A 16149-nucleotide genomic window follows, 5' to 3' on the forward strand; every position below is an offset into this window, starting at 1 on the left:
TTAACATTTAAAAAATGCCGCTAATGTGGCGCTAGGGGCTTATAAATATGCCCCTAAATCTCTCTGGTCTGATGCACATCTACTGATCAGTGCCCAAGGTAATGTTTTAACTTTTTGTCTAAGCTAGTACAGAAGCTTTTAGTCACTTGCTCCTGATATATTCCTAGTTGTGCTCGACCTGGTATTTAGGAAGTGATGTCACTTCCTATGAAGATGGATGTTAGGGACCCACGTTTGCTGCAATGTATATTTACACAACTCACATGTATAAATAGAAAAAGTATGACTTTAGTTACATCACTGAGGCCTAGCTGTCTGTATTTTAAAACACTACAGTAAGACTTGTCAAAGAAATATGATTTGTCATGTAAGCATTCTACATATTAAATTATAGCAGGTCTACTCAGCGAAAAGCTACCAAATGCTGCATGCCACTATAGATGTAAAATTGAATTTCTATATGGTAATGGCTGACTGTGATTTAAAGTATATTTCACAATTTCGGCCAAGAACATTTTAGAAATTTGGCTTAAAGTTTATTTGACTAATTTATGAAAAATCTAGTTTAATGGTAAAAAGCGATTTGTGATGTCCACAGCAGAAACATATCTTTAACATCACTTTAATTCCTGACAGCCTTGCATAGTAAAGCAGTTCATCTGGCTTTCCTTCTCTTCAGTGGCCTTTATTTGTATCCTGATTAAGTGTATATAGTGCTCTCTTACCAAACAATATGCCTACTTCAAAAGGTAGGAAGACAGAAGTGGGGTAGTGTAGGAAAGTGCCCCTTTTGGTATGGTTTCCCCCACACTTTTTGCCTGATATTGATGCTGACTTGACTGACAGAGTGTGCTGGGATCCTGGTAACCAGGCCCCGGCACCATTGTTCTTTCCCTAAAACTGTACCATTGTTTCCACAGTTATCACACCCCTGGCACACCTTTAGGCCCCTTTCAAAAGGTACCAGTGATACTAAGGGCCCTGTGACCAGGGAGGGTCCCTATGAGCTGCAGCATGTATTGTGCCACCCTAAGGGACCCCTCACTAAACACATGCACACTGCCATTGCAGCTTGTGTGTACTGGTGTGTACTGGTGAGGAGAAAAAGGTAAAGTCGACATGGCACCCTTCTCAACGGTGCCATGCCCACCAACCTGTGGCATAGGTAAGTCACCCCTCTAGAAGGCTTTACAGCCCTAAGGCAGGGTGCACTATACCACGGGTGAGGGCATAGCTGCATGAGCAATATGCCCCTATAGTGTCTAAGTCCATTCTTAGACATTGTAAGTGGAGTGTGGCCATATTAAGTACATGGGCTGGGAGTTTGTCATCACAAACTCCACAGCTTCACTGAAGGCCGGGAGGTTTGGTATCAAACCTCTCAGCACAATAAACCCACACTGATGCCAGTGTTGGATTTATTGTTCAATGCACCCAGAGGGTATCTTAGAGATGCTCCCTAGGACACTCCAGCTAGTGGAGGTGCCCGCCCACCAGACAAAGCCCCACTGTTGGCTGCAAGTCCAACAGGAAAATTAGGTAAAATAGGGAGGAGTGACCACTCCAGCTGGGACCACCCCTATGGTGTCCGGAGCTGAAATGACCCCATCCCTGCAAAATCCTCCATCTTGGTTTGAAGGACAGGGCCAATAGGGTTAGGATTGTGCCCACCCTCCCCAAAGGGAGTGGGCACAGGAAGAGTGTAGCCACTCTCAGGGACAGTAGCCACTGACTACTGCCCTCTGACCCCTGTAAAGCCCCTACATCTAGGATTTAAGGGCTCCCCTGAAAGTAGCTCACCAGATTTCCGGCAACCTCAAGAAGAGAAGAAGCAAGAAGAAGGACTGCTAAGCCGACCCCATCAGAGAAGACTCCAGTACCAACTGACTTGGCTAAACTATGCATCACTCAGATCCAAGATAAAGGGACAAGCCAACGTCATTCGAAAGCCCAATTAAGGTCACCTTCTTTAATATTTTTGAGTAAAAGGAAAAGGCATAGAAAATCTAAATGCAAAGGTAATTCTCCTCGACACCCTCTAACACTCACAGGATCGTAAACCTTGAAGCTGCAGTTGGACACTGGTAGAGCCAGCGGATCAAGCTCCACAAAGTAGCTCCTCTAGAACATCACAACCAGATTTGTCCCCTAAGTCACCCAGCTCTTATCTGTCATGACTTCAGCTCATTCAGACTTTCAGGCATTTTTAGGTTGAGCTTAAGCGTTCGACCTTGTGTATACTTTTAGTATACTTCCTATGGCTCAAAGTGATTTCATTTGTTTGCTGCAGTGTCTTTTTTGCTCACCAGTAGTCAGTTCTGCCTTTTTCTCCCTCCTTTTTCTGTTTCAGAGCAGTGACCAACTACTGTATCATTCTACTTTGGTTTCTTTATCTGTTGCTGTGACGGACTACTTTTGTCATTTCTTGGTTGCTCACTTTTCACTGTGGGTGTTTTAGGCTGGTAGCTGCCTACGTTTTATTGCAGCATTTCCGTTCCTCCCACCTCCTTCCATGTTGCTGACATTTGTTTTAGCTTTATCCCAGCGCTGTCCTCGTTTACATCTGGCTCCTAAAATAAGCGTATTTTATAAAAGAAACAACCGGTGCCCAAACATTTTGCTCACGGCTCACGAAAGCCACAAGATGTCCTTTCTGGTAGAATCTAGTTAAACCTAGAAGCAATGATGTGAAACTTGCAGAGCCTCAATGAGCCTCATCTGGAGTCTCTCTCCAGGCCTCCTCCCTGACAGCCCTTAGAGACATACACAGGGCATTGCTTATCTCCTTTATTGGGGCCATAAATCTTCTCAGGCTGCTCTGTTATTGTTAACTTCATTAGAGCTTTGTTGTAAAGCAAGGCAAAAATCCTTGCAAGACTTTTCACTATGTTAATAGTAGCCGCCAGTAACCACCAAAACATGTCAGGAAAAGACAAAATTATGAGGCAGGGTTGAGCAATTTATATGGCAAGAAAAGTCCAGCCAGTTCTGAATTTACAATGCCAATAGCTCTAACTCAAGAAAATGTGAGTCCTATTGCATTGCAAATGCCTGTTTAATACTATGTTCAGCACCCTCCCCCCGTGGGCAAAGTCCCCCTTCAGGTGCACCTTTGTTCATGCCTCTGGCCGTAGCACCATACCTCAAACACCTGCTGCTGTTCTAATTACTTCTTTTCCACTGACGCAAAGGTACCCTGCTCACCCTCAGCTACTGGCACTGTGGCCAGTGCCACCTCACAACCAACAATGGACTTGATGCCGCCTCTCCCTGCAACTAAGCCTCAGCATAATTCCTTGAGGGATGTTAAGAGACTCTTGGAGAAAGACAAGTACTGTCAGCAGCAAATGCACCAAAGTCCAAGAATTCATGAGCTCCTCAGCTCAGATTCTAACTCTTCTGATCTCTATGAATTAAGAGAGGATGTGGAAAAACTGGCTCAATTGGCAGACATATTCTCTGTCAATGGTTTAGATATTTCTCCAGAGCTGGAGATGACTTTTCCTTCAGGTCTTCCTACCCCGGAAGTCATGTCTTTCCACTCTGTGGTGAAAAAGCTGCAGAAAGGCTAGGTTTGCCACTACCTACCATGGATGTCAAAATCCAAGTTCTCAGCGAGATCCTCGTACCCTCATCATCAACTTCGAAGTCCCTTCTTTCTTTTAAGGTTGCCATTCTGTAACCCTTCCTAGCAGCGTGACAATAGACTGCCTCATCACCATACTGAATAGCCTAGTAGCAAGAAGTCATTGGCCAGTCCCAGAGGAGTTTCCCTTCCTGTCAACACATCTGTTTCCTGAGATTCTAGTCATCCAGGCATCTTTTTTTTTCAGGGCAAGTATCAGGGACTTTCTCATCGACTCCTGCTGACAAAGAATCAAAGTGACTGGAGGCTTGGGGCTAAATGGCTTTTGTTCCTGCAATATGCCATGAACTCCCAGAATGCCATCTGCCTCTTAGCGAGATACACTCAGGCCCAATAGGACATGGCCTACATAGTTACCCTCATGTTCCAGATGACATAAAGGCGCACTTGTCTGAGGCTATCAGGTATAAATAGAACGCCTCAGACCACATTATCAAGTCTGTTCTTGACAAAGTATTCAGTGGCACGTACCATGGCCTTTCCTCAAAAGTACAGGTCATTCTTCTGGACCTTTCATTTGATGGTGCACATTTATTTGGTGACAAAGAGAATGCAGGATTAGAAAGTCTTAAGGCCACCAAAGCTGTAGCCAGGCCCTTGGCAGCAGCTTCAGCCTCAAAGACTACAGACAGTTATGTTGTTCTGAAAGCTTTTCCAGAGGATTTAGCTTTCGCCAGCACCAGACTCTCCAGTCACAGGCACAACAGCCCCAAACCCTCTCGTCCAGAGGCAAAGCTATGGATCCCTTCATCAAGCCTCCTTCTCCTCCTAGTGCCCCCCACAATTAAAACAGGCCTAGTATGTTTTTCACAGCACACAGAGTCTGTGGTAAGCCAGGTGCTCTCCTTTCTATCAGTTTGAGAGGCAATTACTTTGGACCAGCGGGTTTTGACATTTCAGAGCTTTGTAGTGGTAGCTTTGCAGACTGTGGTTCCAAGATCGGGGAGAACACCACTGTTGTATCACAGTACACTGTAGTGGATGTGACTCGGTGGAGGAACAATACACCAAAACACCAAATAATCACCACATTCTCTTAAGGTTGGCGAGCTAGAGTTGTCCTGGGTGGAATCCCCAAGTCCCTCTTTTCCTTCTCATGGGTCCGTTTATTACCCATTCAATAATGGAGGTCGATTTCCTACTGTGGTCCACCTCAGTTCCCACGCAACAAAACCTAAGTTTGGCTTAACCAGTTCCATGTGTCAGAAGTCTGGAATGCTACAAAAACTAATAATATCCTGAAAGTCACTCACCACAAAATGATTTCAGAACCGTTGCCAGCCAAGGATCGTAGAACACCTCTGTGAACTCTACGAACATTTCATCTAAATGTATGGCTCCTTCTGCCCTCTCTAGCTATGTATCAAAGCATCAATAAAAGTTCATAACCCAAAAATATTGTACTGCCTTCAGTTGACGCCTCAAGAAGTAACCGTTGGCGTGCCTTCAGGCCCAAGAAAAGTCACCATGTCATGCCTTCAAACTAATACTAAGCCATCAGCTGCTAGGTTTCATCATAGCTTTGATGTATAGCTGATTTCCTCTTACCGTTTGGCAGCCTCTCGCTGGATATTCTTCACGTCCTGAAATGAAACGGATCCATCTTCTGCCTTCTCCAAATATATACCCATTTGCTCTGCAAGCCACTCACCTTCATTCGACAGAATGTACCTAACAATTGAAAGAGATGTAAAATAAACAGAAAACAATTGCAGATCAAATACTGATATCAGACTTCGTATGATCTGGTTTTCCTTCACTGTAGACCTGCATTCTAAACAAAACTAACTTGATGGTACACATATACTGTAGCATAGGATATTGAAATCATGTTATCTGATAGAGACCTCTAGCCACAAATGAATTACCTTAGAATTATCCACAGGTGTGAGGCTGGATCCAGACATTTTATGTGAGCAGTACCCCTGAGCGCTGGTAGGTGGAATTGTTCAGCTCCGTCTGGCATTGTCGACATCATCCACACTGGAAGTGACATGCGTTGTGCCTATAGAAGTGCCAAGCTAGAGCACTGATGTTCAGCAAGAGCTACCCCCAGTCACAGTTTGACTGACCTTTCTCGACTTTTTATTGGAGTTTTTTTTAGTTCTTTCTCCTTGAGTGGCAGGGATGCTAAAAAGGAAACCTGGCTTCAAGCACTCTGGCATCTGTTGGTGACAGATCCGCATCCTGTTTGTCCCTGGTGTCTTGAGCAGGACCATGACGCAAAGGCCTGCGTCGACTGCTGCATCATGCACTCCAAAGTCTTGAAGAAGCAGTCCCTCAAGCTCCTTGATGCTGGATTCCACAGCGGTCTTGATCCCGGTTGAGAGGAAGGTCCAAGGATCGGTTATGGAGCCACTGATCTTCGTTGCAGTCAAACTCATCCATTCATTTGGGTAAGTCTCACAAGAACAAAAAGAGTAGAAGTTGAAGAAGCCTCGTCCATCAAAATCATACAACAAGACGTGGAAGCGTCGTCATTTGAGGCCTGACTCCATGGTTGAGACTATTCCTAAGCCTGCTCCATGCCTCGCAGAGCTTCTGGGAGATGGAACGACCACCACTCAACTGCGAGAACTTTATGAGGTCATGCACCTCATATTTGGGTGGCCGGTCACCGCTGGTGTGCCTTCAGCCCCAACAGATTTGGGAGGGTTCACCTACTGGTTCCCTACCGGCAGATCTTCCCTACAGCCCCTCCTAACTCCCCCCCCCCCCTCTGTGCCAGTCAGTTCCCATTAATCCACGGATGGATCCAGACAGGTGCTGGTTGTACCACTGCAACCTTCACTGATGCCGGTCCTGATGTCGACACTCTCAGCGTTGCCGTCCGCATTCTCATCTCTGACTCTGAAACAGAGCTGGAGGGGCGTTTCCCAATGCTGACTCTGAGCCACCTGGAACCTTGCCCGCCAGACCGGAGCTTAAGCCCTGTTCCTATGGGCGAGGACTTGGGGAAGATCGGGAAGGGCCACTGGACCCTGAAGAATAACAGCCTCTAGACCCCAACTGGTGCTAGCATGGTCTCTTCTGCCGTGGTTATGCAGGAGTGAGCCTCTTTTACTATGGTGGTGAAAAGGGTAGCAGAGGTCCTGGACCTTAGCCTGCCTTCAGTGGCAGTCAAAACTAACGTCTTGGTAGCGGTGCTTCAGCTGGGAATGACTCCCCCCCCCCCACAACCCCTCAGAACTGCTTTTCTCTTTTGATGAAGCCATTACAAATGTCCAGCGTGGTCCCTGGTCCAAGCCCTGCACAGGAGCTCCTGTGAACAGGACGATTGCCTGCCCCCATCTCCTCACCCCAGGGGACCCCAATTTCCTTCACACAACACCCTACCAAGGAGAGCTTGGTGGTCCAAGCCTCCACTTTCTGTGTAACTCCTGGCACACTCCCTACTACCCCATCAGATAGAGGGCTGGAAACCTTAGGCAAGAAAAGGTTTTCTTCCACCAGCTTGGCACTGCGGCCGGTGAACACTGTGCGTCTTTTGGGACGTTACTCCTAAGCACTGTGTAGTTCAGTTGTGCAGGTGATGCCCTTGGTCCCGGGCCATCCTCTCCCAAGCTATGACAGATGGGAAACATACAGTCAAGTTCACGGTCAGATGAGGGCTGGACACAACAGAACCACTAGGCAGAGTGGTCTCTTCCTCAGTGGCCTTCTGGCGCAATGGCTACCTGAAGATGACCGGATTTTCAGGTGATGTCCTAGCTTTGCTCAGGGACATGCCTTTTGATGGCTCCCATCTCTTTGGAGACAAGGCAGGCTCAGCACTGGAGCACTTCAAGAATAAGAGAGCTAAGGCCAGGCACTTGGGCCCTTCTATGGCCTCCTTCCAACTCCAGAATACTTTTCGCAGCCACGGAAGAGGCTTCTGTAGGAAGATGGCCTGGTGTGTGGTGAGCACCTATGGTTTTACCACCTTATACCAGGTATCCCCTATTAGTGAGGTGCAGACAGTGTCTAGGAAGCCAGGGCTCTCTAGAGGTAATTGTGGATAAGCAGCAAAGACTTATCTGGGAGACATGCAAAGCTTATGCAATACCACTGTAGTCACACAGCATTTACACACATCAAATAACCACACAGTGTTACAAAAGTAAAGGTACTTTAACATGGTAACACAAATACTAAAATACTGAATAGGTAATACCCCAGCTGGAGGTAAGTAAACATAGTATTATATGCACATTAGAAGTCAGGAATTAGCATAAAAGGCAATAGAAAATAGTGAAAGCAATAGTAAGTAATGAAGGCCCTGGGGGGAGGTCAAACCATATACTAAGAAAGTGGAATGTAAAGGTTGGGCCCCGACCCAAGGAAGTGGAATTGGTAGAGGGGAGCTCGAGGAACTAGGAACCCCAAAAGTTAAGTACCAGAGTGCCACCCAGCGACCAGGAGAGAAGAGGTAAGTACCTGGTTTTCCCTAAACCCACCAAAAGGACTTCAGAAAAGGATTTTGCAAGACGCAGACAGGACTGCAAGAACCCAAAAGTGGATCCTGGTAGTGGAAGAGCTGTAAAGGAAGGGGACCAAGTTTAGTTCACGTTGGAGTGTCCGGTCGCGACAAGTGCCACTACCCACCCATCTCTGGATGCAGGACCAAGTTGACGGTAGACAAAGACAGTCAGCAGTGTAGCACTGGAGCAGCTGAAGAGTTCCTGAAGTGATGCAGTTGACGCCCCACGCCGGAAGATGGATTGCAGTTGGTCATTGGTGTGGAAAAGCCATGAACAAGCCTTAGCAAAGGCAAATGTCGTAGAAGAAATGTGGAGCTGCTGGGGACCAGCAAGGTCCAGGGGACTCAACCCACAGAGGGGAGTCCTGGGTGACCTTCAGCAGTGAGGAGAACTGCAGGAAGAGGAGGCAACCCCCACAGATGACCCACAGGCAGCAAGCACAGGAGTCACGGTGAGGCCCACGCAGCACACCTAGAAAGGAGTCCCACGTCGCTGTAGAAGCATGCAGAGGGCTGTGCGTCACAGAAGAGTGATGGGGGCTGGGGCTACAAGGAGCCTAAGGATCCTTTGGAGGAGATGCCAACAAGCCTTGGTAGCTGCAAGAGACGCGGTGCACGGGGTACTGTTCTGCAAGGAAAGGCAAGGGCTTACCGTCTCCCAAGTTGGAAAGCTGGTAGAGAGGACCAAGGGGACCACTCCAGACTATCACCCATGATGCAGGATCCATGCAGCTCTGGAGGAGAGGAGATCCACCCAGTTGGTCGTCGTTGCAGTTGGTGCCTGCGGATGCAGGGGAGTGACCCCTTCACTCCAAGAGAGATTCCTTCTTGCTTCTTGTGCAGACTGAAGACTAGTCACCCTCAGAGGATGCACAGCCGGGGAAATGTTGCAGTTGCTAGAAGGAGCCGGAGAAACAATGTTGCAGAGCAGTGTTGTTGCTGTAGATGGAGCATGTTGGATTTTTGGAGGGTCCGGTTGTAGTTCCAGTAGCCAGAAGGTGAAGTAAACGTTGCAGAGGAATCCTACTGGAATCTTGCATGTCGAATCTGAGGACCCACCCAAGAGGGAGACCCTAAATGGCCCTAAAGTGGGAAATGGTAGCCTAGCAGGGTGAACATCTATCAGGAGGGGGCTGTGACATCACCTGCCTGACCTGGCCACTCATATGCTCCCAGGGGACTCTACCCACCTTGGATTCAAGATGTCAGAATCGAGTGGTCACCTGCAGGAGCTCTGGGAACCACCCCTGGGGTGGTGATGGACAGGGGAGTGGTTACTCCCCTTTCCACTGTCCATTTTCACGCCAGAGCAGGGACCAGCGGTCCCTGGACTGGTGCAAACTGGTGTATGCAAGAGGGCACCAAATGTGCCCTTTAAAGCATACCAGTGGCTTGGAGAGGCTACCCCTCCCAAGCCATGTAACACCTATTTCCAAAGGGTAGGGTGTCGCCTCCCTCTCCCAAAGGAAATCCTTTGTTCTGCCTTCCTGGGTTTGAAGCCAAAATCTTGGCTACAGAAAAAGAAAGGGCTGAGTTGGGTTTAAAGAGGAGAAAGAGGAAACTTTTGATCCCCAAATCCCCAAAGGGTTTGTCCCAAAATTTGTAGAGGGTGATGACACTACAAAATGGACTACAGCCTTTGAGAGGGCCTCTAAAAGGAAAAAGATTCCCCAAAGGCACTGGGGTTCTCTACTTTGGGAGCTTTTTTCAGGCATGTGCAGGAATAGACTCCCAACACTGAATGAGGAAGAAGCTGAGTCCTATGACCACATAAACAATACTATGACTGAGGGCTCTGAACTCACAACTGAGGAGTACAGGATTAAATTCAAGGAGACTCAAAAATCTTCAAGTCAATCCTGGTTAGATTTTGTAGACTTTTCAGTTAAAACACTGGAAGGCTGGTTGAAAGGAAGCAAAGTGCATGATTATGAAGGGCTCTATAATTTGATCATGAAGGAGTATCTGTCAAGTAACTTTACCTCAGAAAAATTGCACCAGTACCTAGTGAACTTAGGGCTGCTCTGTCCCCAGGAGCTGTAAAAGAAGGCAGACCACTGAGTCAAAACAAGGGTGTCCAGGAAGGTCAATGGTGGGGGTGACCAAAAGAAAGGGACTGTTAACTGGCTGTGCCCAGGGTGACGTAACCACCTCGTCCTGGTATGGGCCCTTGGGCCCTCGGGGGGGAAGTGCCAGCGCTCCCCCGGGGGCCTCGCACACCCCTCCCATGGGCAGGGCTGGAAGTGGAATCGCTTTCCCTTCAATCCCCCCCAAGCCCTACCCCCAGTGACGTCTGATGACGTCAGTGCACAATCGCGCACTGACCTCATCAGAGGCCGCCACCACCGTGCTGGAAGAAAATAAGTTACTTACCTGTAACTGTAGTTCTCCAGTATTGGAATCTTTCATAGATTCACATGCTTGAATCATTCCCCGTCGTCGAGATGGGAGTCCCGGTATAATTTTCATAAGTAGTGTTAAAACATATTGAAGAGAAAAAGGCCCTAGGCCTCTTCAATTTGATAGTCTATCAGAGTCATTTTGTGAAAAAGGACCAAACTTGATCCTCCACCAATCAGGCGACAGCACCCTTCAGAACCTCATGAGAGAAGCTCTAGCACCTCAGATTTTCCACGCACAAGTGCGTATATTATGTTGAGTATATGTACAACTAGAAAGAAAGAGGTGAAGTGAGCTTCTCCGGGGAGGTGGGTGGGTCGCATGTGAATCTATGAAAGATTCCAATACTGGAGAACTACAGTTACAGGTAAGTAACTTATTTTCTTACTCCAGTATTGGAACTTTCACAGATTCACATGCTTGAATCAGAGTAGAAAGCAAGAACTATGCACATTGTAAAATGACAACCTCTTTACTAAACAGGTTATCTTAGACCACAAAGCCTTCTTATCATCGTGTATAAATTGATGAAGTATATGAGTCTACTGACATATGTCCCTACATATATATCTATATATACATATACCTATATACACATCTATCTATCCACACTTATATATACATAAATATAAGTATCTCTTTATCTCTAATATATATAGGGATATTCCTGTGAAGATACATGATGAAATTTAAATAACAAACCAGTATTAAAACATGATAAGACACTAATGTAACCTGATCAATATCTGACAACCCGCTTACTTATGGGATTATGATAGTGTTCTCTTATCTTTAGATACATTTCTTTTTTTTTTCATTTTTTTTTTTCAATGTGCATACCTTTTCTAGGATGGAGGGATGTAGGAGAAATGGCTCACCTTCACCTGAAGAGATTCCTGAGAACTGCTTGGCCCACTGCTACCTCTCCGTGCGTGAGGGACTCCAAGCAATAGTGCTTAGTAAAGGTATGACAGCTCTTCCATGTTGCTGCCCTACATATGTCTTGTAGTGGCACTCCGGCAAACAGTGCCGCTGACGATGAGACTTTTCTCGTCGAGTGAGCATGCACAGATGACTGCAAAGGTTTGCCCTCTGCCTGATGGCAGAAGCGAATAGCAGAGGCAATCCATCTAGAAATACTCTGCTTGGATAGCGGGTACCCCTTCCTAGGGGCACTGTACGCCACAAATAGCTGATTAGAGCGCCGAAAAGCTTTTGTCCTGTCCAAATAAAATTGAACGCATCTTTTCACGTCTAGAGAGTGTAATGCTCTCTCCGCTGGAGTAGATGGATGAGGGAAAAAAGACTTGAAGACCAAAGGTTCGTTAATGTGAAAGTCTGACGGAACCTTTGGAATAAAATGCGGGTTAGTGCGCATTAGTAGTCTATCTTGTTTAAGCTGTAGGAATGGCTCTTGGATGGAGAGCACTTGTACCTCACTGACCCGCCTAGCTGATGTAAGAGCTATCAATAAGGCAACCTTCCACGATAAATGTTTGAGGGAAGCACGGTGGATCGGTTCAAAAGGATGCTTCATCAGTTGTGCCAAAACAATGTTCAAATTCCACAAAGGAGGTGGAGGTCTGAAAGGAGGGTAAACCCTTAACAGCCCCTTTAGAAATCTCTTACTCAGCCGAGAAGAGAAGAGCGAGGGTGTGTCATCTGAACGTCTGTATGTAGCTATGGCTGCTACATGAACTTTAATGGACGAGTGTGCTAGGCCAGATCGAGCTAACTCTAAGAGATACGGCAACATCTCTTCTGGTGGTGAAAGAAAAGGGTTGATTTGACGCTGATGACACCAGGCACAGAATCTCTTCCATTTACACTGATACGCCTTGTTAGTGCTATCGCTCTGGCCTGTGACAAAATATTTCTGCAGTCCTGCAGGATATTCAAATGCGCAAATTCTCTGTGGTGAGGAGCCATGCCGCTAACCGCATTGACTGCGGATCGGGGTGTCGAACTTGGCCGTTGTTCATTGTTAGTAAAGGAGGTAACGGCTCCAGCGGAATATGAGGTTTGACTGAGAGAATGAGGAGCTCTGTGAACCAATGTTGGCGCGGCCAGTACGGGGCTATCAGTATGAGAGTGCACGGTTCTGTTTTCATCTTCGTGAGGACCCTTGGGATCAACTGAATGGGAGGAAAGGCGTAAGCAAAGATGCCTGACCAGACTATCGAAAACGCATTCCCCCAAGATCCCTTTTGGTGATGCCAACTTGCGAAGAACTGGCATTTGACGTTGTCCTTCTTCGCAAACAGATCCACTGTTGGTGTTCCCCACTGGGAAAAAATCTGGGTTAGTACCGTCTGGTCTAGTTCCCACTTGTGGCAGTCCGATTTCTGCCTGCTGAGTGCATCTGCTGCCTTGTTGTTTATTCCCGGCAAGTGCACCGCCGATAGTGTGACGCCTTGCTGCGAGGCCCAGTTCCAGATCGCTTGGGCTTCCCTGGAGAGGGTGAGAGATCTTGTACATCCTTGTTTGTTGAGATAGTGCATCGTAGTGGTGTTGTCCGTTCTTATCACCACTCGCGATCCATAGATTCTTGGGAGAAACGCTTGTAAGGCGAGGTGCACTGCCCTGAGTTCTAGCCAATTGATATGCCTTGATGCCAGATGAGTTGGCCATTTGCCACTTATTTTCAGGTCCTGTAATACTGCGCCCCAGCCTTCCAGTGAGGCATCTGTTGTTATGGTCCACGGGGCTGGTTGTTGAAGAAACGAGAGACCGATTGAAAGATGATGCTTTTGAGACCACCACTTGAGGGTTTTGATCATTATCAGAGTAATTTGTATCTGGTCTTCGAAAGTTCCTGATACTTGAAGCCATTGACGGTTTAGCTGCTCCTGCAAGGGGCGCATCTTTAGCCGACACAGAGGGATCAGAGGTATGCATGAAGACATCATGCCCAATAGTGATTTGAAGAGACGGACTGTAAGCTTCCGCCTTTTGTGTATGAAACTCCCTAGGGTTAGTAACCTTTGTTGTCTCTCTAACGTGGGACATGCGATGCCGGATTCCGTGTTCAGTTTTGCTCCCAGAAAAGTAATACTGCGTACTGGTAGAGGGTTGGACTTCTCCCAGTTGATCGTGAATCCGAGATTGGTCAGAAAGGAAACGCACTTTCTTGTTGACTTGTGTGCTCCTGTGTAAGTCTTTGCCTTTATTAACCAGTCGTCTAAGTATGGAAAGACCTGGTGCTTTCTTCTCCTGAGAAAGGCTGCCACTGGTGCTAGGCATTTGGTAAATATTCTTGGGGCTGATTTGAGCCCGAAGGGAAGGACGCGATATTGATAATGGCTCCCGGCTACGGTAAATCTCAAATACTTTCTGTGGGCAGGGTGGATTGGTATGTGGAAGTATGCGTCCTTGAGGTCTAGCGATGACATAAAATCTCTTTGATTGAGACGCAGAAGGACGTCTTGCAGGCTGATCATTCGAAACGATTGCTTCTTTAGGTATACATTTAGTTGCCTTAAATCGAGGATCGGTCTCCAATCCTTCCACTTTTTTCGAATTATGAAGAACCTGGAATAAAATCCTGTTCCTCGTTGAGGCACCTTCTCTATAGCTCCCTTGAAAAGGAGCTTGTAGACCTCTTCTTTGAGTTGTTGAGGATATCTTGAAGGAGTCCTGTGGGGAAGGTTGGAGGGAGGTTTCTGGACAAATTCTAAAGTATGGCCCCGTTCCACTAATTGTAGGACCCACTTGTCTGACGTAATGGTTTGCCATTGACTGAGAAATAAGGAAATTCTTCCGCCCAGGGTGACAGGAGGAAGACTGGGCGTAGCCGGCGCCTCGAAAACATCAGGTTCTACGAGCTGAATCTTTAGCAGGGCGGGTTGAGCGTCCACGGCCTGCCGGTCTATTATAGGCTGGTTGAGTCGGTTGTCTTTGGAAATAGTATGGCCGATATTGTTGTGAAGATGATGGATAGTAAGAGTATCTCTGTTGTTGATATCCCCCTCTGTAAGAGGGCTGGCCGCGCCCCCTAGGACGAAAGGACGATTTCCGATATTGCAGGGTCCCTAGTGACCTTGCAGTGTCCGTGTCCGTTTTAATTGACTGTAGGGCTTCGTCCACATGTTTCCCAAATAACGCTTGGCCATCAAAGGGTAAGTCTAGGATTTTATTCTGGACTTCTGGACGAAATGAGGTGGCTTTGAGCCAGCCCTGTCTTCTTAATACAGCAGCACCTGCAAGCTGTCTGAAAGCAGTGGTCGCTATATCCATTGCACAGTCTATAAGCTCTGCAGACGTGCGTTGACCCTCTTGTACAGTCTTATTTGCCTCTGATTTTACGTCTTCCGGCAGTTGATTAATGAAAGGTGCAATATCTGCCCAAAGCTGTCTGTCGTATCGAGACAAAATAGCCAAGGAGTTGGCAGCTCTAAGCACTAGGCTGGCCATAGAAGGAAATCTTTTTCCTATGTTATCTAGTCTTCTACCCTCCTTATCTGGGGGCGCGGAAATCGGAGCAGAAGGATTTTTTGATCTTCTTTGAGCCGCTTAAGCTACTACCGAATCTGGAGGAGGATGGCCTGTCAAGCATGTTGGGGCATCATCAGGAGCTTTGTATTTCTTATCCAGACGTGGTAAAACTGCTGTGACTGTTGCTGGATTAGTCATGACTTTAAGGCCTTCTTCCCACAAGTAGTTCACCATCGGGATAGAGCGCACAGACTTCTGGAAGGGCTCTTTAAAATCATAAAGGAAACAATCTGTTTGCTTCGTAGGTAGCGGTAATGCAAAACGCTTGGCTGCCCTCTCTAAGAGATTGTGAAAATCTCCAATGTCTTCAGGTGGGGACTCCACCTTCGAATGAGAAGGAGAAGATGGAGCAGGAATAATATACTCGTCCCACTCTGAGTGAGTATCTATTAGCTCTCCATCTTCTTGATCTCCTTCTGAAATGTCAGTGTCTTGGGGAATTGTCATGTCTGGGGTGGCCACATCTGTGAGATGCAAAGACGTTGGTCTTTGATGTGGAGTAGAAGGACCAGAAATGGGCGATGGATGAGGCTGTTCTCCTTGTGGAGGAAACCTTCTGTTATAATCCACCAACATGGGTCTAAGGCCAGTAAGCAGGTCGGAAGGGATATACGTTCCCTTTTGATACTGCTGATGCTCCAAGGAAGCCTGGGGATCATAAGCTTCCTCATATTCCTCCTCTTCCTGATATTTTACATTCAATTCAGAGGGGCTGTGGGCTGTTGCAAAAGGCCCATCTTCATCTGAATCTTCATCTCCCTCCAAAAGATGTACTGGTACCAGGGAGGATACCTTACTAGGTGAAGTGTGGGTTGGAGTTAATTTTTCTGTTCTTTTTTTATATTTTTCCCTCGTCGTCGACGTGTAAACTGACTTTGTCGTAGACGGTGCCGTCGACGCTGGACGCACCGTTATTTTAATAGCAGCAAGCTTCGCCGACAAGTCTACCGTCGACGGTAAAGCTGACACTGACATCAGCGCCGTCGACGATGACGAGGTGTAGACGGTCGTCGACGCTGAAGTCGTCGTCGTAGTTCTCGTCGACGGTGGTTTACTCATCGACGATGTCGCCGACGGTGCCGTGGACGATGGAAAACCTAAAGTAGCTGGAGTCGTCAGCAATGCGCCCACCGACGGTGCCGTCGACTGG

At 47.2% G+C, this 16149-nt stretch overlaps 1 protein-coding gene across 2 annotated transcripts in view; it reads right to left on the reverse strand.

The window, feature by feature from the left end:
- Positions 1–16149, reverse strand: part of POLG (DNA polymerase gamma, catalytic subunit) — a 795283-nt gene that overhangs the window by 120605 nt on the left and 658529 nt on the right. For both annotated transcript variants that reach the window (XM_069222697.1, XM_069222698.1), the window contains exon 19: positions 5195–5317. In XM_069222697.1, coding sequence (XP_069078798.1) covers positions 5195–5317 — 123 coding nt within the window. The remainder of the gene's footprint in view (positions 1–5194; positions 5318–16149) is intronic.

Source organism: Pleurodeles waltl, chromosome 3_1 (genome assembly GCF_031143425.1).
Source record: "Pleurodeles waltl isolate 20211129_DDA chromosome 3_1, aPleWal1.hap1.20221129, whole genome shotgun sequence".
NCBI lineage: Eukaryota > Metazoa > Chordata > Amphibia > Caudata > Salamandridae > Pleurodeles > Pleurodeles waltl.